The 27,592-nt window shown below is 43.8% G+C and overlaps 1 protein-coding gene across 1 annotated transcript in view; it reads left to right on the top strand.

Moving 5' to 3' along the window:
* The window catches only part of ryr2a (ryanodine receptor 2a (cardiac)), a 423,773-nt gene that overhangs the window by 102,177 nt on the left and 294,004 nt on the right, over positions 1-27,592 (top strand). The window contains exons 2-3 of the mRNA XM_078405073.1: positions 11,672-11,791; positions 20,741-20,845. Coding sequence (XP_078261199.1) covers positions 11,672-11,791; positions 20,741-20,845 — 225 coding nt within the window. The remainder of the gene's footprint in view (positions 1-11,671; positions 11,792-20,740; positions 20,846-27,592) is intronic.

The following is a 27,592-nucleotide window of genomic DNA, read 5'->3' as shown; positions in this document are numbered from 1 at the left end:
TTTAGGTTTATTATATTATTTACCATTTCCACCCCGGGAAAAATGTTTGGACTGCCTACCCTATCTATGCCTCTCAGAATGTTCTAATCTACTTGGTCTCACCTCAGTCTCAAACACCCCAGAGAATGCAATCCACAATTGTCCAACTTGGACCCCCCTGTTTTGTTAGTTTAGTTTATACCGAAGTGCAGTGAAACACTATTTTTTTTGTTGCATGCAATCCAGTCAGCGGGAAGACTATATACATGATTACATTCATGGCCTTTATTACTGAGTTCTAGCTTGCTAATAGATTTCCCTGTGCACCAAATATTTGATGTGCTCACAGAATTTTTTTTCCCTCCATTGGCATGTCCTGCGTTGTCATAAAGGTGTTAGATAGATGTTAATCAATTTTATACTTGGCAATATCATTTTGCAGGGAGTTAAAATAACTTTATTAGGTTTGCGGTCACCTGTGTCTATTTTGTCACCTATTTGGGCATTAAATTATGTGTATGAAGGAACTCCAGATGCTGGTTTACACTGAACATAAGACACAAAATGCTGGAATAACTCAGCGGGTCAGGCAGCAGCTCTGGAGAAAAGGCATAGATGATGTTTCAGGTCGAGACCCTTCTTCAGACTGAAAATCAGGGGAGAGTGAAACTAGAGGTATGAAATGGTTCCAAAAAATCAGAGCCAGCACTGATGACCAAGGAAATGTAGAGCCCACAATGGTTCATTGTTGGCTTTGGAAGAGGTGATAATGAAGGGATGTATGGGTACAAACAGTAGAACTAGCAGGATGACTAGGGTGGGGGAGGGGCAGAGAGAGAGAGGCAATACAACGGTTAGTTGAAATTAGAGATATCAATATTCATACCACTGGGTTGTAAGCTGCCCAAGGGAAATATGATGTGCTGTTCCTCCAATTTGCATTTGGCCGCACTGACAGTGGAGGAAGCCCAGGACAGAAAGGTCAGTATGGGAGGGGGAAGGGGAGTTAAAATGTTTGGTAACCGGGGGATCTCGTGGGCCAAGGTGGATTGAGCGTAGGTGCTCAGCGAAATGATCGCCCAGTCTGCGCTTGGTTTCACTGATATATGGGAGTCCACACCGGAAACAATGGATGCAGTAGATGAGGTTTAGTTTTGTGATCCAGCACGGAAACAGGCTCTTCGGCCCACCGACTCCCCACCGACGAGTGATACCCGCACATTAACACTATCCTACACACACTAGGGATAATTTATACACCAATACACCACGACAATTAACTGACATACCTGTACGTCTTTGGAGCGTGGGAGGAAACCAGAGATCTCAGAGAAAACCCACAAGGTCACGGGGAGAACATACAAACTCTGTACAGACAGCACCCGTAGTCGTGATCGAACCCAGATCTCTGGCGCTGCAAGGCAGCAACTCTACTGCCACGCCACCTTGCTGCCTTTATATTAGATTATTAGGTATTACATGAGATTATTTCCAGCACTCTTGTGCCTTCCCAGAGTTCATTGACTTCCTTCAGTTGCTGCCCATGCACACACCGTCTTGGCAATCAGCCCTAGGGTGACAGCCAGCGTCTGTGGAACTGTGCTGCAGTGTGAGTCAAGGACACATACTGATCAAGTCAAGGACAGCTACAATCAAGTTCCAACAGCCTGCTCCCACTGTGCAAGAGTATGTTCGGTGTAATTCATTACATTGTGAAATACAACAATACCGGGTGGAGCTGAAGGTGCCTCTTAATTGTCGGGGTTGCTAGGTAAAATATTATTATTTGATGTCTCAATGCAGAAATATTTTGTGGAGTAGTTGCAAGAGAGATGATTGGACACCAGCGAGAGCATATGATTGCCTTGTCTGCCTAACATTGATTGATTTTTTCATTTTGGCCTTGTATCATTAATGAAAAATCAGTGAGCTCTTGGCATCAAAGGAGCGCACTCAGACAACGAACCAATCTCCGGAAAAGGCTGTTCTGGAAATCCAACTGTTCTGCTTGCTGTTGAGACAGAAGCTCCAATAGACGAGGGGAATCGAAGTGGGTGAAAAGGGGGAAAAGCAGACAATTTGGCAACACTCTCTTCAGCATGTCTCCTGGCTCTCCAAAATGTTTCAATAGAGTAATGGAGTAATGGAAACAGGTCCTTCAGCCCAACTTGCCCATACCAACAGACATGCTCCGTCGACACTAATCTCACCAGCCGCACTTGACCCGGATCCCTCTAACCCTATCCTGTCCACGTACCTGTTCTAAATGTTTCTTGAACGTTGTGATAGTACCTGCCTCAACTAATTCCTCCGGTAGCTTTTTCCATATACCTACTGCCACCCTTTGCGAGAAACAAGAACAAAATCTCTTGATTCTTGAAACCGTTGACTCTTGAATCTCACCATTTCAGAATTAGCTGTCGAATTTATATTCTGTAAAATTAATCTGAGATTAGAAATTAGTATCAGAAATACAGACTAAAACGGAATAAAAGGACGAATCTTTAGAAAGATCAAGAGGAATTTATTTCGTGAGAGGGTGGTGAATCTGTGGAATTCATTGCTGCAGATGGGTTTGGAGGCCAAGTCATTGGGTATTTTTAAGGCAGTGATTGACAGATTCAAGGGTTATTGGGAGAAGGCAGGAGAACGGGGTTGAGAGGGAAAGATAGATCAGCCACTATTGAATGGCAGAGTAGACCTGATTGTCCAAATGGCCTAATTCTGCTCCCAGAACTTATGAAGCTGCCATTGTTGAAATTTATGTTCATAAGTTATAGGAGCAGAATTAGGCCATTTGGCCCATGAAGTCTACTCCGCCATTCACAAGGTAATGTGATAGGAGTAGAATTAGGCCATTCGGCTCACCAAGTCCGCCATTCAATCATGGCTGATCTGTCTCTCTCTCCTAACCCCATTCTCCTGCCTTCTCCCCATAACATCTGACACCTATACTAATCAAAAATCTATCTATCTCTGCCTTAAAAATATCCACTGACTTGGCCCCAACAGCCTTCTGTGGCAAAGAATTCCACAGATTCGCCACCCTCCGACTAAAGAAAATGTTCCTCATCTCCTTACTAAAAGAACATCCTTTAATTCTAAGGCTATGACTTCTACTCCTAGTGGAAACACCCTCCCCATATCCACTCTATCCTTTCACTATTCTGTATGTTTCAATGAGGCCCCCCTCATTCATGGCTGATCTATCTTTCCCTCTCAACCCCATTCTCCTACCTTCTCCTCATAACTCCTGACACCCTTACAGAGCATAGCAGAGCACAAAGCCATTTGTCCAAATTGATGCAAGATGAAAGAGAGGCATGCAGCCTCACCTTTTTTCCACTTCTTGGTTTGCTGCCATGCAGTTACAGCACTTAAAATGTTCACACAAGTACCTTTCAGTCTGATGAGGCTTTCTGTCTCTCCCAGTCTGACAGGCCGTGGGCTGTGATAATTCAGCACTTTGCAGGTGAATTACTCGTCCGCATTGTCCTGCTAATCCCTCAAAGCAATTATATTAAACCATAGGTATTTATTCACAAAATGCTGGAGTAACTCAGCAGGTCAGGCAGCATCTCAGGAGAGAAGGAATGGGTAACGTTTCGGGTCGAGAACCTTCTTCGAAGAAGGGTCTCGACCCGAAACGTCACCCATTCCTTCTCTCCTGAGATGCTGCCTGACCTGCTGAGTTACTCCAGCATTTTTTGAATAAATACCTTCGATTTGTACCAGCATCTGCAGTTATTTTCTTATATTAAACCATGCTCAGTGCTGATAGAGTTAAACAGCACAGAAACATGCTTTATGAACAACCAGGTTGGCGCAAAAAAATTAGTTTAGGCAGAGCGCATTTTCACGATGCAGCAGTCAATGAGAATTCATCTTTGGAGCCCAATTTAGTTAATTTATTGATTTTGTCCAAAACTCTTGGTAACTGAAATTGAAGCCATTTTAAATTCACTGATAAACTGGATGTAGAGCAGGAAATGATTAAGTTTCTGAGGCTCGATCTGGAGGTAATAGTTTAATTGCACTTAGACAGTCTTTGGTTGCACTCCAGACCGATTCTTGGAACTACTATTACGGTTATTCATTTAGTTTTTTAAAAAATCGTTATATTGCCTTTACGGACCTGTTAAAATGCAGCAACTAAGAATTCCATTGTTTCATTGTCGGTACATACGGCAATGAAATACTCTTGAATCTTGATATTTTTCAAGAAATTTTGGTTAAAGCTGCCAAACAAAATGAAAGCAAATACTTTGTAATGATAAGAAAAGTAAAAGGAACAATTTTCAGTACAAAGTACTTCCAGTGTGAAGAAAAGTCCTGACCTGAAACATTGTCCATTTCCTTCTACTGATGCTGCCTGACCCGTTGAGTTCCACCAATCTTTTTCCAAAGGATTCCTTATTGGCTGCTCAATGATTTATGAGGTGCAAAGCTAAAAGAGTCTTTCTGAACTTCGAGAGGCATACAAATGTTGATAAATTCCACACAATGCATGCAGGGAAACTTACTGGTGTTGCTCACATTTTGTATGACTGGTTTTCCTAAAAGAAGGCAGCACAGTGGTGCAGCGGTAGAGTTGCTGACTTACACGCCAGAGACCCAGGTTCGATCCTGACTAAGTGTGCTGTCTGTACGGAGTTTGTACGTTCTCCCTTTGACCGCGCGGGTTTTCTATGGGTGCTCCAGTTTTCTCCAACACTCCAAAGATGTACCGTTTTGTAGATTAACTGGCTTCTCTAAATTGTCCCTAGTGCGTAGAATGGAAGTAGTGTACGGGTATTGGTCGGTGTGGACGTATTGGTCATAAGAGCCTGTTTTCATGCTATGTCTTTAAAAAATGATCAGAGAACTCATGTATCTCAGGACCAAGAGATGTGGAAAAAGCAAAGGAATTATGTAAAAAGAAATTAAAATCCGAGCTGTCTATCTTTTTTCATGGAATCAAGGGATATGGGGGAAAAGCAGGAACGAGGTACTGATTTTGGATGATCAGCCATGATCATATTGAATGGTGGTGCTGGCTCAAAGGGCCGAATGGCTTACTGCACCTATTTTCTATGTTTTCTATGTTTTTAAGTTTCTGAAGGTCACCTCATCTTCTGTCTCCTTTCTCTGTTCATTTATTTATTTACTTATTTATCTATTTATTCATTTCCCTATGTTCTCAAAATCTCTGTAAAGCGTCTTTGAGTATATGAAAAGCGCTATATAAATAAAATGCATTATTATTATTATTATTATTATTAAGGGAAGCTCCATTGCTTCAAGTTTGAGCATGGAATTTGAAGACCAGATATTTCCAGCGAATGGTTTAAAAACAGCAGTGGAATTTTGTGAAACTTGTAACAATCGGGTTATTTCATTGATTTATAGGTGAAGGTAGTGAAGTTGTATGCTGATACCTCAACAGTGAAACGGGTGGAGGCTGGTTGCTGGTCAGAAGGTGGGGCACCACAACAGCTGAGAAGACTGTAGTCGGGAGAGACTCCCAACCGTGGTGGGGTTCGTGCCATTGGATTGCGGTCTGTCTCTGTCAAGGACAGATTAGGGTGGCACAGTGGCAATATTTACATCTGTGCTGAAACCATTCAAGTGTAAGAACACATTGGTTTGTCTCAAGCCATCTATTTTCTTGCACTGAAGGCAGCATGGTGCCACAGCAGTAGAGTTGCTGCCTTATAGTGTCAGAAACTTGGGTTCGACCCTGACTACAGTTGCTGTCTGTATGGAGTTTATATGTTATCCCTGTGACCACTTGGGTTTTCTCTGGGTGATCAGGTTTCCATACTCCAAATACGTAAAGGTTTGTAGGTTAATTGCTTTCTGTAAATTGTAAGTTGTCCTTAGTGTGTAGGATAGTGCTAGTGTACGGGGTGATCACTGGTCGGCGTGGACTCAGTGGGCCGATGGGCCTGTTTTCACGCTCTATCTCTAAAGTCTAAAAGTCTGAAGTAATGTAAAGACAGCATGGTGGCTGTTTATGCACCACTCTCCCCACATTAACAAAGAGATGCCCACTTGGAGGAACACTAAAGTCCGTGGCAACAGGATTGGCCTCCAGCCATCTGACGACCCACAGAAAGGATCCACCAGGAGGCCATTCATCCTCGTCTACGAGTAATCACCACTAATGATGAGCAGCAACTTCATGTGATGAGGATGTTTGACATTATCTTCATCAGCAAGCAAAAATATACAAATCTTTTCATGATAAATAACTTGAGAAATGATACTCTCAGTACTTTCCTTCCGTCACCTCCGCGCCGTTCAGAGCTTTTCTTCCGCCGCCTCCGCCTCCCTGGCTTTCAACGAGTCCCGGGTCCGCCACGACGTAGAGTTTTTCTTCTGTCGCCTCTGCCTCTGTGCCTTTCCCTTTCTCCTTGCAGCACTATCACTAACTTGAAAGATTGGGAAGATCCTGACTGTGTACAGTCATTCATTTGATTGTGTTTTGCTGTAGTTTACATTAGCTCCGTTTAGTTTATTGTCACGTGTACCGAGGCATAATGAAAAGCTTTTTTGTTGCTAGCTATCCACTCAGCAGAAAGACTACACATGATTACAATCGAGCTGTCCACAGTGTACAGATATAGGATAAAGGGAATAACGTTTAGTGCAAGATAAAGTCCGTTCAGAGATATTCCGAGGGAATTGAAGTGTAAAACATTGTTATCTAAGAAGTGTGAGGCGATGACATTTAGTTCAGCAATTTATTTAAAGGTTTATGCACAGAATACGATTGTGTGATGTCATTATTTTTGAGGAATATTTGTGCAAGTAGCATATTTATGCAGCCCACATCCTTCAATCCCATGGAAGCTGGATGTCTGAGAATATACTTAAATTAACTTTCATCAGATGAATGAGTTTTCAATTAAATATCTTGTTTACATTTTTAATGAATAATTTTTCAAATCATTTAAACATATTTTAACTATTTTTATATGTGTTTGGTGATCAGTTGAAAATGCTTTCGACAGCATGAACAGCCATGGGGTCATTAGGCTGCTTGGGTTGGGAGTGGAGAGGGGATCCTCAGGAATTAACATCTAATTACTGCTCCCAGACTATTCTGTTTTGTGGGGCAGCTGCAGCAGCAAGACCTTGAGGTTGATGGAGCCACGAGGCCTCAAGATGTTAGCGTGGCCAAGGGATTTACAGGGAAACTGGTGTAAACAGGCAGAGTCAAGCACAATCTTCCCAATGTTTCCCAATCGATTCTCAAGTTGTTTATCCTAAAATGGTTACCTAATATGCCATTTTTCCATCCCCGAGCTTAACAATTCGCAACTCTTTATCCTTTTCAGGCACACACACTTCCCTTCTTCATCTCTGGTCTTTCTGCCTATCAATCTGCCCATCAAATAACCCCCTCGCCTCTTGTTCATCTATTACAGGCCACGCTCTAACCTGCCCGGATGAAGGGTCCCGACCTGAAACGTCGCCTATCCATGTTCTCCAGGGATGCTGCCTGACCTGCTGAGTTACTCCAGCACTTTGTATCTATCTTTGGTGCAAGCCAGCATCCGCAGTTTCTTGTGTAGGAAGGATGCTGGTTTACACCACAGAGAGACACAAAATGCTGGAGTAACTTCGGCAGCATCTCGGGAGAAAAGGAATAGGTGACGTTTTGGGTCGAGATCTTTACCCGCAATGTCACCCATTTCTTTTCTCCAGAGATGCTGCCTGACCCGTTGAGTCACTCCATCATTTTGTGTCTATCTGCAGCTTCTTGTTATTAGTCCCCAAATATATGTCTGGCTGATGGAAATATTACATCATCAAACATTATGATTAAATGTAAAATTTAGAGGCATGTCTTGGAAATATCCAGACTTTAGCGATTGGACCAAAGGAGCAGTAACTGCATACCTGAAAAACTAAACCGCATTGAACTAGGATAACAGGGTTATAAGAGCCTGGTATGTCAAGGCCAGTGAGGTAGGATTGAATAAATAAATAAATAAATATTAAAAGATAGCTGACTGCTGAGATTTGGATGACCTTGGTTCTTTAGTTGCTTAAAGTTGAACAGTTTGAACCATTTATTCTGTAGATTGGCGCCACTCCTACAGGAAGTTTATGTTGGAATAAATTACACGAGACGTGAGTGACAGTTAACTTATTTTACGCATTAACTTGTCAGACAAGAAGAACAGTCAGAAGATAGACACAAAATGCTGGAGTAACTCAGCGGGACAGGCAGCATCTCGGGAGAGAAGGAATGGGTGACGTTTCGGGTCGAGACCCTTCTTCGGACTGGTGAGGGATAAGGGAAACGAGAGATAAAGACGGTGATGTGAAGAGATAAAGAACAATGAATTAAAGATATGCAAAAAAGTAACGATGATAAAGGAAACAGGCCATTGTGAGCTGTTTGTAGGGTGAAAACGCGAAGCTTGTGTGACTTGGGTGGGGGAGGGATAGTGAGAGAGGGAATGCTGGGGCTACCTAAAGTGAGAGAAATCAATATTCATACCACTGGGCTGTAAGCTGCCCAAGCGAAATATGAGATGCTGTTCCTCCAATTTGCATTTAGCCTCACTGACAATGGACAAGACTGAGGACAGAAAGGTCTGCGTTGGAATGGGAAGGAGAATTAAAGTGTCCAGCAACTGGGAGATCAGGGAGGTTAAGGCGGGCTGAGCGAAGGTGTTCCGCGAAACGATCGCCCAGTCTGCGTTTGGTCTCGCCGATGTATGAGTCCACATCTTGAACAATGGATACAGTAGTTGAGGTTGGAGGAGCAAGTGAACCTCTGCCTAACGAGAAAGGACTGTCGGGATCCCTGGACAGAGTCGAGGGAGGAGGTATAGGGACAGGTGTTGCATCTTCTGCGGTTGCAGGAGAAGGTACTTGGGGAGGGGGTGGTTTGGGCAGGTTGGGATGAGTTAACCAGGGAGTTGTGGAGGGAGCGATCTCTGCGGAAGGTGGAAAGGGGTGGAGATGGAAAAATGTGGCTAGTGGTGGGATCCCGTTGGAGGTGGCAAAAATCTCAGAGGATCATGTGTTAATATGCGACGGCTGATGGGGTGGAAGATAAGGACTAGGGGGACTCTGTCTCTGTTGCGACTAGGGGGAGGAGGAGCAAGGGTGGAGCTGCAGGGTACCGAGGAGACACGAGTGAGGGCCTTATCTATGATGGGAGAGGGGAACCCCCATTCCCTAAAGAATGAGGATATCTCGGATGTCCTGGTATGGAACACCTCATCTTGGGCGCAGATGCGGTGTAGATGGAGGAATTGGGAGGAGGGGATAGAGTCAGTCAGTTGGCACAGTGGTGCAAGAGTAGAGTTGCTGCCTCACAACATCAGAGACCTGGGTTCCATCCTGACACAGGTGCTGTCTGTACGGAGTTTGTATGTTCTCCCCGCGACCACGTGGGTTTACTCCGTTACTCCAAAGACATACAGATTTGTAGGTTAATTGGCTTCGGTAAAAATTGTAACTTGTCCCTAGTATGTAGGATAATGCTAGTGTACGGGGTGATCGCTGGTCAGCACGGACTCGGTGGGCTGAAGGGCCTGTTTCCATACTGTATCTCTAGAGTCTAAAGTCTAAAATCCAGACAAATACATGGAGAGGGAATGTTTGGAGATAAATAGGACAATAGGAGACAAACAGGTCGAGCTCCATTATAAACCCAGGAAGTGCTGCAGTAACTCAGCAGGTCAAGTAGCATCTCTGGAGTAACATGGAGGGGTGATGGTTCAGGTTGGGACCCCTCCTTCAGTTATAAACCTGTCTGCATGGACAACATGGGCTGAAACACTAGCTCCATGCGCTATGACTGTATATTGAGGTTCATCTTCGTGGTGCTGTATTAAGCACTCCGACAGTTGTGTCAATCAGAATGCATGACTCTGAATGAAATGGACCAATTTTCATTCCATTAATTTAAATGGAAGGAATATTGAAGAGTTCACCTCGTATGTGTGTGCTTTGTCTTGTTGCATAGCTAGCTGCACATTCAGGAAACTATTCCTTCCTCTGTGCTTGTACATTAAGGTACATATAAAATAAACCTGTTCCACTGCTGGACATGGCTTGAGTTGTAAGCAGCAAAAAGAATTGCAAGCAGTTTAAAATCTAGACCAGAAGAGCTTCCTGTAGTAGAGCAAGTGTTTCTCTATTGGTTTTGTTTACTTCACAGATTCAACGTGGAAGCAGGCCCTTCGGACCGCTGAGTCCGCGCCGACCAGTGATCCCTGCACACTCACACTATCCTACACACTAGGGAAATTTATAATCTTCACCAAAGCCAATCACCCCACGTCTTTGGAATGTGGAAGGAAACCGGAGCACCCGGGGAAAACCCGCGCGGTCACGGAGAAATCGTACAAATGTGCAAACATATGCAGTAAAAGCTTTTCACTGTCCCTCGTTACACGTGACAATAAGCTAAACTAAACTCCGTACAGACAGCACCCGTAGACAGGATCAAACCCGGATCTCTGGCACTCTACCGCTGCACCACCTTGCTGCCCTTAATGTGTTTCTTTATTATTTTTCATCAAAAAGATTGTGGTGAAATTTGTCCTACTGTCAAGCCATATGCAGTTCATTCATGTGATTTAGGTGAACTAAATCATTTGTGGGACTGCAAATGAGACCAGCTTGAAAGATAACTTTTCGTTCAGCCTTCTATAATGGGAGTTTTAATCACCTGCTGAAATGAGCAGTATTTTAGTAGTCTGTCTGCAGTGCAAAAGTTTGCGTTTCTGATCATTAAATAGATATTGAGCAATAAATATCTCAATATTCTGGATCAGTAAGGAAGTGACAGCCATGTAGGGTCAATGGGTGATGTTCATTGTAAAAAAATTATGACTCTATATATTACTGTCACACGATGAGCAATCTTCCCAACATCGCCATGCATCCAAATTCAGTGACTCTCATTGTGAGTCAGAAATTGTAGGTCTCCAATTTTGGTGTGAGATACATTATTTAGGTGAGTCATAGCTTCATTAAATTCTTTCATACAATTAGGTGTATTGGATATCAGAATGTAATCATTAGACTTGTTCCAAGTCTCTCTTTTGCTGCTGCCTCAACACATGGAGGTGTCCAGATACATACAGTGATCTCAACTGGCATAGCTCTGCATGCTTGTCCCACAAACTCCTTAATGGGGCCAGGGAGTGCCTGTACATCCCTTTTCACCACCTCTCCTTCTGCCTTAAAAGTGTTCATAATTATCACCACAATTCAACACCTCTGAACTATGAACTGCCCTGATTGCACTAGGCTATGGTTTTGTATTTGCACTATATCATTTTTAAAGATTTTTATTAAACTTCATTTTGTCGTTTATTCTGGTATCCACGGAGAACAAGTCTAAGTACCTGTTGTGCTACTGCAAGTAAGAGTGACATTGTTCTGTTTTGGGACATAAGAGAATAAAACACCTGACTCTTGACTCCTGACTCATAACTGCGATGTTTCTTTCCTATCTTCCATGCGTTTTATTTCTGAGTTAAATGCAAGTCTATTTTCAGATCTGTGTTTGGCTTTCTTCTCTTAACATGCACTGGTATTGTGTTGGAAAATAACAGGTTGATGTTTCTAAATTGCATTAAATCATTGGCTGATTTTTGTTCTGCATTTCATGTGAGCCGAATGGTGTAGACGATGAATTCTCAATGATGTATTTATTCTGTTTACTTTCTTGCAGAATGATGAAATTGTGCTGCAGTGCAGCGCCACCCTCCACAAGGAGCAGCTCAAACTCTGTCTCGCTGCCGAGGGCTTTGGCAATCGACTCTGTTTTTTGGAGTCTACCTCAAATTCCAAGGTGAGCCTTTGTGAAATCTTCATTACACTTTCACCACTCGCCATAGAATTGTCATCGGTAATTGGTACCGCGTCAGGACTGAAAGGCCATGTCGAACATCTTGTACTGTTAAATGAATTGTATTGGAAGAGAAGCTAGGCATTGATTTGTTGGTGAATAAAAATAACCGTTGCCAGCATGTCCCCAGCAACTCTCACCAACTTCTACAGATGCGCCGTAGAGAGCATTTTATTGGGATGCATCACAGCATGGTTTGGGAACAGCTCCATCCAAGATGGCAAGAAATTGCAGAGAATTCTCCCCTCTCCCATCAGGCAAGAGGAACAGAAGTGTGAAGATGCAAACCTCCAGATTCAGAGGGACAGTTTCTTCCCAGCTGTTATCAGGCAGCTGAACCATCCTATCACCAACTAGAGAGTGGTCCTGAGCTACCATCTACCTCATTGGAGACCTTCAAACTATCTTTAAATGGGCTTTGCTGGACTTCATCTTACACTAAACATTATTCCCTTTATCCTGTATTTGCACACTGTGGATGGCTTAATTGTAATCTTGAATAGTCTTTTCGCTGACTGTAGAGCGCAACAAAATATTTTTACACTGTACCTTGGTACATGTAACAATAATAAACCACGCTAAACTATTGGAAACATAACCACATTTTCAAAAAATTAGGATTCTATGACGTAAACAACTGCTTGTTAAGATCGTAGAAACAAGGAACTGCAGATGCTGGTTTACAGAAAATGACACAATGTGCTGGAGTAACTCACCGGGTCAGGCAACATCTCTGGAGAACAAGTCTGAAGAAGGGCCCCAACATGAAATGCCACCTATCAATGTCCTCCAGAGATGCTGCCTGACCCATTGAGTGAATCCAGCACTTTGTGTCATTGCTGGTTAAAATCTATTGTTCTAAAAAGATAAATATTAAGTGGGATTTCTTGTTTGATTTCTCCCCCCCCCCCCCACCCCACGATCAGTCTGAGGAGGGGTCCCGCAGTGAAACATTACCTATCCATGTTCTACTGGGACCTGCTGAGTTGCCTGACCTGCTGAGTTACTCCTTTTTAGTAAACCAGCATATGCAGTTCTTTGGTTCTACATTAATAGTGCACTTATTCTTGCGCACTTGCATTAGGGGCAGACATGATGGTGGCATTTGAGAGGCTTTTAGATGGGCACATAAATAAGCATGGAATTGGAGGGATATGGATCATGTACAGGAATAAGAGATTTATTTAATTTGGCATCATGTTCTGCACAGGCATTGTGTCTGTTCCTGTGCTGCACTGTTCTATGCTCCCAATTACCAGGCCTTCATGTTAGGTTTAGGAAGCCACTTTGCACCAAAAATTGGAGGAAGAAAAAATTAGTTAACACAAATGTGGGTTCCTTGAAGACAGAAACAGGTTAATTTATTATGAGGAACATGGAAATGGAAGACGAGTTGAACAGGTACTTTGGTTCTGTCTACACTCAGGAAGACACAAACAATCTCCCAGATGTACCGGGGGACAGAGGACCTAGGATGACGGAGGAACTGAAGAAAATTCACATTAGTCAGGAAATGGTGTTGGGTAGACTGATGGTACTGAAGGCTGATAAATCCCCAGGGCCTGATGGTCTGCATCCCAGGGTACTCAAGGAGGTGGCTCTAGAAATCGTGGACGCATTGGTGATCATTTTCCAATGTTCTATAGATTCAGGATCAGTTCCTATGGATTGGAGGGTAGCTAATGTTATCCCACTTTTTAAGAAAGGAAGGAGAGAGAAAGCAGGGAATTATAGACCAGTTAGTCTGACATCAGTGGTGGGGAAGATGTTGGAGTCAATTATTAAAGATGTAATGTTTGGTTATCAGTAACAGGCTCGTTCCGAGTCAGCATGGATTTACGAACTGGAAATCCTGCTTGACTAATCTTCTGGATTTTTTTGAGGATGTAACAAGTAAAATGGACAAGGGAGAGCCAGTGGATGTAGTGTGCCTCAACTTTCAGAAAGCCTTTGATAAGTACCCACACAGGAAATTAGTGGGCAAAATTAGAGCACATGGTATTGGGGGTAGGGTATTGACATGGATAGAAAATTCGTTCTCAGACAGGAAACAAAGAGTAGGGATTAACGGGTCCCTTTCAGAATGGCAAGCAGTGACTAGTGGGGTGCCGCAAGGCTCGTGCTGGGACCGCAGCTACAATATACATTAATGATTTAGATAAGGGAATTAAAAGTAACATTAGCAAATTTGCAGATGACACAAAGCTGGGTGGCAGTATGAACTGTGAAGAGGATGCAATGAGGATGCAGGGTGACTTGGACAGGTTGGGCGAGTGGGCAGATGCAGTATAATGTGAATAAATGTGAAGTTATCCACTTTGGTGGCAAGAACAGGAAGGCAGATTATTATCTAAATGGCATCAGGTTCGGAAAAGGGGAAGTGCAATGAGACCTGAGTGTCCTTGTATATCAGTCACTGAAAGTAAGCATGCAGGTACAGCAGGCAGTGAAGAAAGCTAATGGCATGTTGGCCTTCATAACGAGAGGAGTTGAGTATAGGAGCAAAGAGGTCCTTCTGCAGTTGTTCAGGGCCCTGGTGAGACCACATCTGGAGTATTGTGTGCAGTTTTGGTCTCCTAATTTGAGGAAGGACATTCTTGCTATGAGGGAGTGCAGTGTAGGTTCACAAGGTCAAAAGAGAGTTAGATAGAGCTCTAGGGGCGAACGGAATCAAGGGATATGGGGAGGAGGCAGGAACGGGTACTGATTGTGGATGGCGGGACTGTCATATGATGAAAGAATGGAGCGGCTGGGATTGTATTCACTGGAATTTAGAAGGATGATTGAGGATCTTATAGAAACATATAAAATTATTCAGGGATTGGACAGGCTAGATGCAGGAAACATGTTCCCGATGTTGGGGGAGTCCAGAACCAGAGGCCACATTTTAAGAATAAGGGGTAGGCCATTTAGAACTGAAATGGGGAAAAACTTTTTTCACCCAGAGGGTTGTGAATTTGTGGAATTCTCTACCTCAGAAGGCAGTGGCGGCCATTTCGCTGGATGCTTTCAAAAGAGAGTTAGATAGAGCTCTAGGGGCGAACGGAATCAAGGGATATGGGGAGAAGGCAGGAACGGGTACTGATTGTGGATGATCAGCCATGATCATATTGAATGGCGGTGCTGGCACAAAAGGGCCAAAATGGCCTACTCCTGCACTATGTATCTATGTTCTCAACATTAACGTTTAACTGGTGCACATTTTCCTTGGGCTGCTTTGTTTTGCACTGAATGGCAATAGGTGTCAGCTTTCGCACATTATGAAAGTTGTTTTCTACAAATGGGTTTGAAGTGTCAATGAGTATTAATCCTGCAACAGAACGTCAAAGAGAAACCGACTGATGATGATGCAAGTTGAGCACTTCATTGTAGATTGTGCTTTGAACTTAAATGTCTCCTTTAGTGGAACCAATCTTTTACAGTGGAAAGGCATTTATCTGCTGCAATGTATTTATTTTAAGTCACTCACTCTTTTGACAGCAGGGCCAGTTGGCTGTGACTAACCAGTAAAATAATAATTTCAGGATAGACACAAAATGCTGAAGGGTCAGGCAGCATCTCTGGAGAACATGGGGAGGTGACGTTTTGGGTCGGCCACCCTTCTATATACGGTATCTTTCTTCCCATCAGACCATCTGAAGTGTGAAAACGCATAACTTTAGATTCAGCAATAGTTTCCCAGCTGTTATCTGGCAACAGAACCATCCTATCGACAACTAGAGAGCGGTTGGTGCTGAGTACTGTCTACCTCATTGGAGATCCTTGGACCATCTTCAATCAGAGTTTACTGGACTTTATCTTGCACTATTCCCCTTATCCTGTCTGTGTTCACTGTGGATATGTTATAATCATATGTAGTCTTTTCGCTGACTGATTAACACACAACAAAAGCTTTACACTGTACCTCGGTGCATGTGACAATAAACTAATATAAATTCTAAACTATTCCCAGCCAACAATTGACCTATTAGCGAACCACCCTGCCTGAGGTCATCTGTTGCCAGTCCTGATTTGGCCTTTTCTTGTTTCCCCCCACCTCACCCCTAGCCTACAATCAGTCAGAAGAAGCGTCCCGACCCGAATCGTTACCTATCCATTTTCTTGAGAGATGCAACCTGACCCTCTGAGTTACTCCAGCATTTTGATATATCAGCATCTGCAGATCCGTTTTTTTACATTTGATGCTTTTAGGAGTTGTTGGAAATGAAACCGTGTGCTCAGTCACAGAGTCATACAGCATAGAAACAGGCCTTTCGGCCCAACTTGCCCATGCTGACCAAGATGCTCCATCTGTACTAGTCATACATGCTTGCATTTGGCCTATATCCCTCTAAACCTATATCCCTCTAAACCCATTCCTTCTCTCCCGAGATGCTGCCTGACCTGCTGAGTTACTCCAGCATTTTGTGAATAAATCCCTCTAAACCTTTCCTATCCATCCAAATGTCTTTTTAGTAGTGTTATATTACCTACGTCAAGTTCCTCCTCTGGCAGCTTGTGCCATATACCCACCACCCTCTGTGAAAATGTTGTTCCTCAGGTTCCTATTAAATCTTTCACCCTCACCTTAAAACCTCTGGTTCTTGTTCCTCCTACTCTGGGTAAAAGACGCTGCACATTCACCCTGTCTATTCCCCTCATGATCATATACACCTCATCTGCTCTCCAAGGAATGAAGTCCTAGCCTGCCCAACCACTCCCTTTGGCACAGGTTCTCACAGGTTCTCAATTACTGGCAACATCCTCGTAAATCTTCTCTGCACTTTCTCCAGCTTGAGTGTTTAACTCTGAGAAGGTTATTGAACATGCGAATGCTCAGGTAGACTTGCAAAGTTTGCTCATGGCTACATTTTATTCAACAGCATTACATTGGACATAGAATATAGAACAGAATGACTCAGGAACAGGCCCCTCGGCCCACAATATCCATGCTGCACACGACGTCAAGTATAACTAATCTCTGCCTGCACGTGATCCATATCCCTCCATTCCTTACACATCCATGTGCCTATCTAAAAGCCTCTTAAATGTCACAATTGTATCTGTCTCCAGCATCACACCTGACAGTGAATTCTTGGCATCCACCATTTTCTGTGTTAAAACCAAATTTCATTAGAAAGGGTTGTTTTCCTTGTGGAAAGTTTCAAGCGATTGGGAGTTAAATCACATATCAACGCCCAACCAAAGGTGGGGCTTTTTCTCGCCTCCAGTTTGATTCCTCACCCGTGCACCTCTACTTTCAGTCTGAAGTATGGTGTTGACTCAAAATGCCACCTATTCTTTTTCTCCCGAGATGCTGCCTGACCCACTGAGTTACTCCAGCATTTTGTGTCTATCTTTGGTTTTAGTTTAGTTTCGCGTATTGTCACGTGTACCGAGTTGCAGTGAAAAGCTTTTATTGCATGCTGTCCTGTCAGCGGCAATTCCTTCCTACACATGAGCAGATGAGGGAAGGATATTCTTGCTATTGAGGGCGTGCAGCATAGGTTTACTAGGTTAATTCCCGGAATGGCGGGACTGTCATATGTTGAAAGACTGGAGCGACTAGGCTTGTATACATTGGAATTTAGAAGGATGAGAGGGGATCTTATCGAATCGTATAAGATTATTAAGGGGTTGGACACATTAGAGGCAGGAAACATGTTCCCAATGTTGGGGGAGTCCAGAACCAGGGGCCACAGTTTAAGAATAAGGGGTAGGCCATTTAGAACAGAGATGAGGAAAAACTTTTTCAGTCAGAGAGTTGTGAATCTGTGGAATTCTCTGCCTCAGAGGGCAGTGGAGGCCAATTCTCTGAATACATTCAAGAGAGAGCTAGATAGAGCTCTTAAGGATAGCGGAGTCAGGGGGTATGGGGAGAAGGCAGGAACGGGGTACTGATTGAGAATGATCAGCCATGATCACATTGAATGGCGGTGCTGGCTCGAAGGGCCGAATGGCCTACTCCTGCACCTATTGTCTATTGTCTATTGTCTATTGACGATACTGTGCCCGATGGGCAGAGCGGTTCTGCATGAGAAGAATATTCTACAGAGAAGTTGTTCTGGAGCAACCACAGTGAGCAAGTGAGGCTGGTGTCTGGAGTGGAGGCTCTGCCTGTAGGATTCCTTTCACTGACCCACTAAATGAGCAACGAGTTATTTTTGAAATTGACTGCACTGTCATGTAGGGATATGCAAGCTGTCCTTTTTTGGAGAATTGGAGCAAGTTCTTTGTTACAATCACATTTTCTTTTAAAGCTGCATTGAATTGTTTAGTTTAGTTTAGATTAGTGATGCATCCAGGAAATAGGCCCTTCGGCCCACCCTGTCCGCGCCGACCAGTGATCCTCATATACTTGCACTATCCTACACTGGGAGAATGAACAAACTCCACGCAGATAGCACCTGTAGTCAGGATTTGTCTCTGAGGTGGTTTGGCGGTGATATGTAATTTATCTCCCAGTCGCTTGAAACTTTCCACAAGGAAAACAATCCTTTCTAATGAAATTTAATTTACGTTAGTTTAGAGAAACAGTGTGGAAACAGGCCCTTTGGCCCATCGGGTCCACACCGACCAACGATCACCCATACAGTGGTTCTGTCCGACACACTAGGGGCAATTTGCAGAAACCAATTGACCAACAAACCTGCACGTCTTTGGGATGTTGAAGGAAACTGGAGCACACGGAGAAAACCCACACAGTCACAGGGAGAACGTGCAAACTCCGCACGGACAGACAGCTGCCTGACCTGCTGAGTTACTCCAGCAATTTGTGTCTATCTTTGGCATAAACCTGCATCTGCAGTTCCTTCCTAAACTAAATAATAGACAGGTGCTCCAAAAGGCAGAAGGTGTCAAATAGTATCCTGCAAGGATCTGTGTTCAAAATATATATAAATAACTTAAATAATGGGATAAAAACCCACGAAGCCCGCTGATGACACAAAGGAAGGTGGCATTGTAAACAGTGGATGTGGCAGTTTTAATTACCAAATGTTATTAATAGGTTGTGCTGATGGGGGGGGGGGGGGGTCTGCAGGAAATGGATCTCAGTATTGGTGCTGGTGAGGTCATTCATTTAACAAAACCCTTTCTCACGAGTATAAGGTGAGGAGCGGCACAGTGGCGCAGCTGGTAGAGCTGCTGCCTTATTGCACTAGAGACCCGGGTTCGATGCTGACCTCGGGTGCTGTCTGTGTGGAGTTTGCATGTTCTTCCTGTGACTAAATGTAATAGAATATATGCAGGATTCAAGGATCTCTGATCAATGACCTGGAGAAAGAACGTTTTGAAGAATACAAACAACTATTTATTAAAGCAAAATACAGCAAAACTATTAGCAAAATAACAGGTCTCATGACCATCTGCACATCCAAGTCTCCTGTCTGTAATGGTTGGCTCTCCCCCTCCCCCTCCCTCTTCTCCTCCCCCTCACTCCTCTCTCTTTCTCTCGCTCTCTCTGTCTCCCTTCAAATGTGAGGTCCTTCTCTCTCTCCCCAAAGATGAAGTACCTAACAGCTCGGTTGAAGCATGAACTTATATACTATAATTAGCCTGTTTCTACCCTAATCATAGAATAGGAGGTGACGATGTTTTTAAAACTGGGGCGGAGCTAGTCTCTGATATCCCTAGCAAGGCAGAATTTTATCTTAATGACCTCGCAGATGGCCTCACGGTTCAAGGTTCCTTCAAGTTATCCTATGCATTTGATCGAGAAACATTTCCTAAACAGAGTTTGAAGCTGCTAAAAAGCTGCTAATTTTGCTGACGACTCTATTTTAGCTGGCATAAGAATATTCAACCCTTACATTACAATGGGTTTCCTCCGGTTTCCTCCCACATCCCAAAAACTACTGAGTTAGTATGTTAATTACCCTCAGTAAATTGCCCCCTGGTGTGTGGGCAGTTGATAAGTGTGAACGGATGATTGATGGTCGCGGTGGACTCAGTGGGCTGAAGGGCCTGTTTCCATGCTGTATCTTTCAATCAATCAATCAATTAAATAGTGCAGGACCAAAATGACCTGGAACTTGTACAGTGACGACTAACTTGACATTAACTGGTGAAGTGAATAATGAAGAAGGATATCAATTTGCAGGCCTTTGTATCTGGAAGACTGTATTCCGAGCAGATACAAATCCACACTACACACTACCCATAACTGGGGCACAGTGAGCAACTCTGAACTTAGGCTTATTATTGTTATGTGTACCGAGGTACAGTGAAAATCTTTGTTTTCCATGCAATGCAACCAGATCAGATATTCTATGCATGAATACAGTCAAGTCGAACTCAAGTACAATAATAGGTCAAGTAAAGATGTTTGTTAGTTTATTATTATTGACAAGCATACTGAGGTACAGTGAATAGCATTTTGGATAAGGAGAGAAGATGAGTGAAATGTGAAGCTTTGGGGAGGGATATGGGTGGAGGAAGAAAGAGGGGGATTAAAGGGCCATTGGTGACTTGGAGATTGGAGATGAATGGGTGGAGGCACGAAAAGGAGCAGGGAGGCTGAGGGGGTGGATGGTGGTAGAAAAACTGTGTGCACACCTGGGTGGGTTGGGAGCATGGGGAAGAGAGGAGGGGTACTGGTTGAAATTCAGTTTAGTTTACTTTAGTTTATTGTCACGTGTACCAAGGTACAATGAAAAGCTTTTGTTGCGTGTTAACCAGTCAGCAGAAAGACTATATATGTTTACAATCGAGCCACCCACAGTGTACAGGTAGACGATGAAGGGAATAATGCTGAGTGCAAGATAAAGTCCAGTAAAGTCTGATTAAAGATAGACTGAGGGTCTCCAATTATGTAGATAGTAGATCGGGACCGCTCTCCGGTGGAGCAAAGTGGTGAATTCAGTGTGAATTCCTTGTATCTCTAAATGTTATGCTTTGTTCCTTTTATTGCAGAATGTTCCTCCGGATCTGTCTATCTGCACCTTCGTGTTGGAGCAATCCCTCTCTGTACGAGCTCTTCAGGAGATGTTGGCAAACAATGAAGAGAAAGCAGAAGGGGCAAGTAAAGCTTCGTCAACAAAATATTTTCCCTTCATATGCATAGAAGCATCGAGTCATCAAGTCCTACAGCATGGAAACAGGTCCTTCAGCCTGACTCATCCATGCCAATCAAGACGCCCAACCAAGCTAGTCCCATTTGCCTGCATTTGGCCCAATATCCCTCTAAACCTTTCCGATCCATGAGCCTGTCCAAGTGTTTTTTCAATGTTGTTCTAATATCTGCCTCAACTACCTCCTCTGGCAGCTTGTTCCATACACCCACCATCCTCTGAGTGAAAAAGTTGCCCTGCTGACTCGTATTAAATCTTTCCCCGCTCACCTTAAACCTAAGTCATCTAGTTCTTGATTCCCCTCCCCTGGGTAAAAGACTATGCATTCACCCTATCAATACCCTTCATGCTTTTGTACACCTTGATATGATCACCTCTCATCCTCCTGTGCTCTGAGGAATGAAATCCTAGCCTGCCCAATCTCTCCCTATAGCTCAGGTCCTTAAGTCCTGGCAACATCCTCGTAAATCCTCTTTCCCCGCTGAATGCCATTCTTCCTATAGTTGGATTACCAGAACTGAAACAATATTCCAAATGCTGCATATTATATCATATTAGGAAGCCATTCATCCTATCTTGTCCCTGTTTGCCAAAAATGGGCTTTGGGTCAATTTCACTTCCCGGCTCTTGTTCTGTAGTCATGCAGGTTATAATTTTTCAAGTGTTGATCTAAAAACGTTTAAAATAAAGCAAGCCTTTTTCTCTCCACCAGCCTTCCAATCAGTGAGGTCCAGAGTTGGATTAAATGTCCTCAATTCTCCTTTACTACTTTTACCAGTTAACATGAATCAATGACAAGCTGTTATGGTCCTCCTTGCCAAGAGAGTTGTTCACATTGTCTACGCCATCCATCATTTTATACGTCTCAATCTTCCTTCAGTCACTTTTATTTTAAAACGACCAACACACAATAGGGTAGCAGGTACTATCGCAATGTTTAAGAAACATTTAGACAGGCACATGGATAGGATAGGTTTGGAGGGCTATGGGCCAAATGCAGGTAGGTGGGATTAGTGTAGATGGGACGATATGTTAGTCTGTGTGGGCAATTTGCGCCGAATGGCCTGTTTCCATGCTATATGACTTTGACTCTAACCCCTGTATTTCACAAGGTTATTTCTAGTGCTGACTACTGGATGTAATTCTAAGTCAACTGCATGCCATTGAATAGTCTCCAATAATTGCTGTACCGAGAGAGATGGGAAAAGCTGAAGTGAAAGAAAATGATTCCATTAAATACAAAGTGGGTTCATTTCCATATCTTGGGCGTGTTTTCTGCTGCTTGAACCTGAAGCATAAAGGGTTTTGTCCCCAAGTGAAGTGTTCCCTCAGTGTTAGTATCAATGCTGGAATTTTCATTTAATCATGATGAACTGCTGATTCATTTCAAAGTTTTTGTTCATCCTCATGGCCCAGGTCTCCCACACCTCACCCACTCCAATCTGAGACATACGTGCAGCATCCACAACACCACCACAGCAGGTTTGGTGCAAAGGTAGGAGTGTCTGAAGGGCACACATGACAGATAGGGTCACGGAGACCAGCAGGCTGCAGAGCGGCGTTGTGACCAGTCTCCAGTTTACGTGAGCAAAACACAAAGTGCTGGAGGAACTTAGCAGGACAGGCAGCATCTGTAGAGGGAATAAGTTCACTTGTTCAAAAGTTAAAGGAGCAGAATTAGGCCATTCGGCCCATCGAGTCTACTCCGTCATTCAATCATGGCTGATCCATCTTTCCCCCTCAACCCCATTCTCCTGCCTTCTTTCCTTAACCCCTGACACCCATACTAATCGAATGGACAGGCAACATTTTGGGTTGGGACCCTTCTTCATACTGATTGTGGGTAGGGGGTGAGATAGCTGAAAGGGTGTCAAGGTTTATGAGGACAAGGCAGGAGAATGGGGTTGAGAGGGAAATATACATCAGCCATGATTGAATTGTGGAGTAGACTCGATGGGCCAAATGATCTAATTCTGTACCTATAACTTATGAAATCAGTCTGAAGAAGGGTTCGGACCAGAACCGTCGCCAATCCACTCCCTCCACAAACGCCTGACCCATTGAGTTCTTCCAACACTGTGTTTTGATCAAGGTTCCAACATCTGCAGGTCCTTATGTCCTCAGTTCATCTGATATGTGTTTGCTCTTTGGGTGGAACTAGGTAAATTCTGAGAAAATATGTGTGTAAAATCTAACATAGGTTTGCCACACAAAACAATGAGCAATGCAGCGAAGTGTGAGAAGTCATATTCTACAATTTCTGGACAGGTATCTATTTGAAGGATTGATCACAAAATCTAGGCCAAGGGGAAAATTCAACCCAGAAATATTGCCAGTGAAAGATTAGAAATAGGACTTGGATCATTAAGAGTAAGGATTATGAAGAAATGCGCCTTAGAAAGCATTTTATCGGGATGCATAATTTGGGAACAGCTCCAGCTTTGACTGCAAGAAATTGCAGAGAGTTCTGGTCGTAGCCCAGACCATCACACAAACCAACCTCCCTTCCATTGCCTCCATCTACACTTCATGCTGCCTCGGCATGGCCACCAGCAGAAGCAAGGACCAGTCTCACCCTGGACACTCCCTCTTCTCCCCTCTCCCATCTGGCAAGAGGTGCAGAAGTGTGAAAACGCACACCTCCAGATTCAGGGACAGTTTCTTCCCAGCTGTTATTAGGCATCCGAACCATCCTATCACCAACGAGAACGATTCTGACCTCCCTTTGAGCTCGTTGGAGACCCTCAGACTATCTTTAATCTGACTTCACTGGACTTTATCTTGTACTGAACATTATTTCTTTTTTCATGTATCTGTACACCATGGATGGCTTGATTGTAATCATGTATACTCTTTTTGCTGACTGGAGAGCACACAACAAAAATGCCTTTTACTGTACCTCGGTACAAGTGACAACAATAATAAACTAATCTAAACTGAAACTAAAATGATAAAAAGAACTTCAAAAGATCTTTTTTTTCATTTAGCAGAATACTTGGGAAAATGCTCATCGTACTAATATTTCCACCCTTGCCTTCCAGCCCTATAAATAAATATGGCAGGAGTGGAAAACGTCAATATATATGACTCAATAAACATTATTACTGTTCCCTATTTATAGGCATGTAGGAGATATAATTACAGACGTTACAGGATGAGTAACATTGCGGACCTATGAGACATTCCAATTCTGGCTATTACTGCTCTTGATAAAGACATTGTTGTGTTTAATGTTTAAAACAGACAGGCCTTGGTTTAGCTCATTGCAATGCTTAATTCCATTGTGAACTCGTCTACGGATCGCCCCTGCGGGTGCCGGGTGACATTCTTCCCTTGTCCTCCCCCTTGCCGTCGTCCGTCCCGTCAATTTTGGCTTCTCTCCGGGCGCGGGTAGGTTCCCTGGCCCCAGTCCCGGCCTCCAGTCACGGGAGTACAGCAGTGCACGTGCCGGCGGACTTGCAGGACTGCGAGTTCGTTTTCCTCCGGCGGCATTCCCACCGCCCCCCTCTACAGCCGGTCTACCAGGGCCCGTTCCAGGTGCTGAAAAGGGGGACGGTCACCTTCACATTACAGGTAGGAACCCGTCAGGAGCTCGTCTCTGTCTCCCGGCTCAAACCGGCCCACTTGGACCAGGACCGTCCCGTGCTAGTGGCCCAACCTCCTCGCCGGGGCCGACCTCTGGCCGGCCCACCTGTTTCCCCAGCTGCGTCTCTTCCCTCACCTCTCGGGCCTCCGTCGCCCACGGTGGTGTTCACTCTGCCCCTTCCAGCCACGCCCCCATCGCCTACACCTGCAGGCTCCCCCCTCCAACGGCGCACCCATCGTCTCCATCGGCGGGGCCCTCCCCGCCTCCTTCGTCGCTGGCGGTACCGGCCTCCCCTCTCCGTACGCGGTCAGGTCGGGCGGTCCGGGCGCCCGTGAGGTACGGTATCGAGGGTTCTGGGGGGGGGGGTCATGTAGGGACATAGGGATTGGCTAGAAGAGTTCGAACCCTCGGATTGGCTATCGATGTCACCAGGGGTGCTAGCGCGGTAGATTTGTCAGTCTAGCGTTGAACTCTGTATAGGTAAGACGTTAGGTAGTTGTCTAGAGTTTTGAGTGTTGCGATTGTCACGGAGTTTTTAGAACCATGCAATAAACTTCGTCTGCAACATCCATCCGCTATCGGACTCACTACAGTGTTGGAGTAACTCAGCAGGTCAGGCACTCTCTCAGGGACCTCCACATCCATCCAAAACTTTGGTGACAGGTAAATGCGTGCAGATGCAGCCCAACCAATCAGTCTGAAGAGGAGGTCAATTCCCTCTGCAGATGCCGCCTGACCCGCCAAGTTACTCAAGCACTTTGTGTTTTGCTCAAGATTCTAGCATTTGCATTTCCTTGTGTCTCCTGCAGTCTAATCATTTTGTAATTTCCCTACACATGCACTGTGTCTCTATTTATGAAACCCATGACCTAATATGCTTTTCAAAAGCACTTAATTGTTTTTTTTCTCCTTTGAGATTTCCTGAGGATGTGAAGAACCCATTTTGTTCCTTCTTTCCCTTTTGCTGCACTTTTGACGCCTTGTTGCATAATTAAGCAACATGACATTTTAACTCTACCAATTACTTTGGGTATTGCACAGTGGCACTTGAAACATCTTTAAAAGATTGCCTCCAATTTTAAAGGACATTAGATTTATGCACTCTTTCACTGGAAAGTATCCGGTTTTAACTGGATTGTGGGAGATTAACAACATCTAGAGGTGTGCCCAGGAATTTAAGTTTGATTGATTGGGGGGGGAAGGGGGCACTTTAAACAGATGCACATTACACACATGGGAATTGACACAAAATGCTGGAGTAACTCAGCGGGTCAGGCAGCATCCCTGGAGAAAAAGGATAAGTGACGTTTTGGGTCGGAACCCTTCTCACACCCTTCTGAAGAAGGGTTCTGACCCGAAACATCATCCGTTCTTTTTCTCCAGAGATGCTGCCTGAACCACTGAGTCACTCCAGCACTTTGTGTCTATCTTTGGTCTAAACCAGCATCTGCAGTTCCTTCCTACATATGGGTATGTGCCTTTCATGTGTTTGCTGATTACTGGGCCGATAGAGATACTGCTGCAATTACTATTTCTCCCTGACCCTACACCAGCACCCACTCCCAATGCATGCACCTGAAGTTACCCCATTTATGAATTAATGCAACCTAAGCCTGCGTGAATTCAGTTTAAATCTCAATAGTAAACTTCTGTAATTGATCACATATTAACACAAGCATAAACCTGCTATAAATCTAGAAGTTGAACTAAAAAAGACTCAAAAGTACTGGAGTAATTCAGTGAGTCAGACAGCATCCCTGGAGGATGTGGATAGGTGACATTTTGGCTTGGGGCCAACAAGTCCCAGACCAATTCCCAACAGCGTTGCATTACTATAATCCGCCAGCCATGATGTGTCTGACGTTAGTTGGAGAAACCTTGAGTGTGCGCAGGGAGGGAAATGCAGATTGGTCCATGCCCTGATTTTCCCAACCCAGTTTACACCCAGCAACAAAGAAAACCCAGCAACATAGACACCGGCCATGATCATTCCTGGTCTTTCTCGCCTGGAATTCCTTGCCTCCAAAGGCTGTGGAGGCCAATGGATATTATTAAGCCAGAGATAGATATATTCTTGATTAGTATGTGTGTCAGGGGCTAGGGGGAGAAGGCAGGAGAATGGGGTTGAGAGGGAAAGATAGATCAACCATGATTAAATGGCGGATCAGACTTGATGGGCCGAATGGGCTATTTCTTCTCCTACCACTTATGATCATATGACCTTATGACTCTCAGTCTGAAGAAAGGTTTCGACCCGAAATGTCACCTATTCCTTTTCTCCAGAGATGCTGCCTGACCCGCTGAGTTACTCCAGCATCTTGTGTCTATCTTCGGTGTAAACCAGCATCTGCTGTTCCTTCCTACACGTGATAAGATGTAACTAGTATTTTCTAGATCGTTATCCTAGTCCTTTGGATTATTCAGATGCTAGAATAAATATTAAGGCAATGCAGTGGGTCAGTGCACCACCACTATCAGGTAACCTCTTTGCTTGAAGTAATCTGTTGCCGGGCCTGGTTGGTCCTGTATTTTTCTTGCTTTCAATTTCCACCCCAACCCAAAACGTCACCTGTCCACCTTCTCCAGAGATGCTGCCTGACCCACTGAGTTACTCCAGCATTTTGTGCCTACCTTTGGAATAAACCAGCATCTACAGTTCCTTTTTACTACACAATAAAATGAACAATTAAAAACAGAGCCCATTTTCTTGATATTATTATTTAACATTTTAATCTATTGCGTATACAAGCTGTTAGCAGAAAATTGTTCCTTACTCATGATGAAGAGTTTGGGGATACACATTGTAAGTTACAGGCTTGTTATCAGTCTCACACATCATAATGTTTGCCAACTGGCTTCATATTGGTTTAAATAAGATAATACCATAATTTATATAGATCTGAGAATGTGATAATGTTTTAACCTAAATCTCTTTATAAAGAGATTATGAATAATGTTTATTAAACTGCAGTTTTAATTGGTAAGCTTATCTTCACTTATGCAGGCTTTATATAATACATGCATGGATATATTAGGAATAAAAAAAATTAAAAACATGTTTTGTCGATGTGTTCTGCTTTCCTGTTGCAGTGAAAAGCTGAGATGCTT

Source organism: Rhinoraja longicauda, chromosome 9 (genome assembly GCF_053455715.1).
Source record: "Rhinoraja longicauda isolate Sanriku21f chromosome 9, sRhiLon1.1, whole genome shotgun sequence".
NCBI lineage: Eukaryota > Metazoa > Chordata > Chondrichthyes > Rajiformes > Arhynchobatidae > Rhinoraja > Rhinoraja longicauda.
This window is presented reverse-complemented; position numbering and strand designations above follow the sequence as displayed.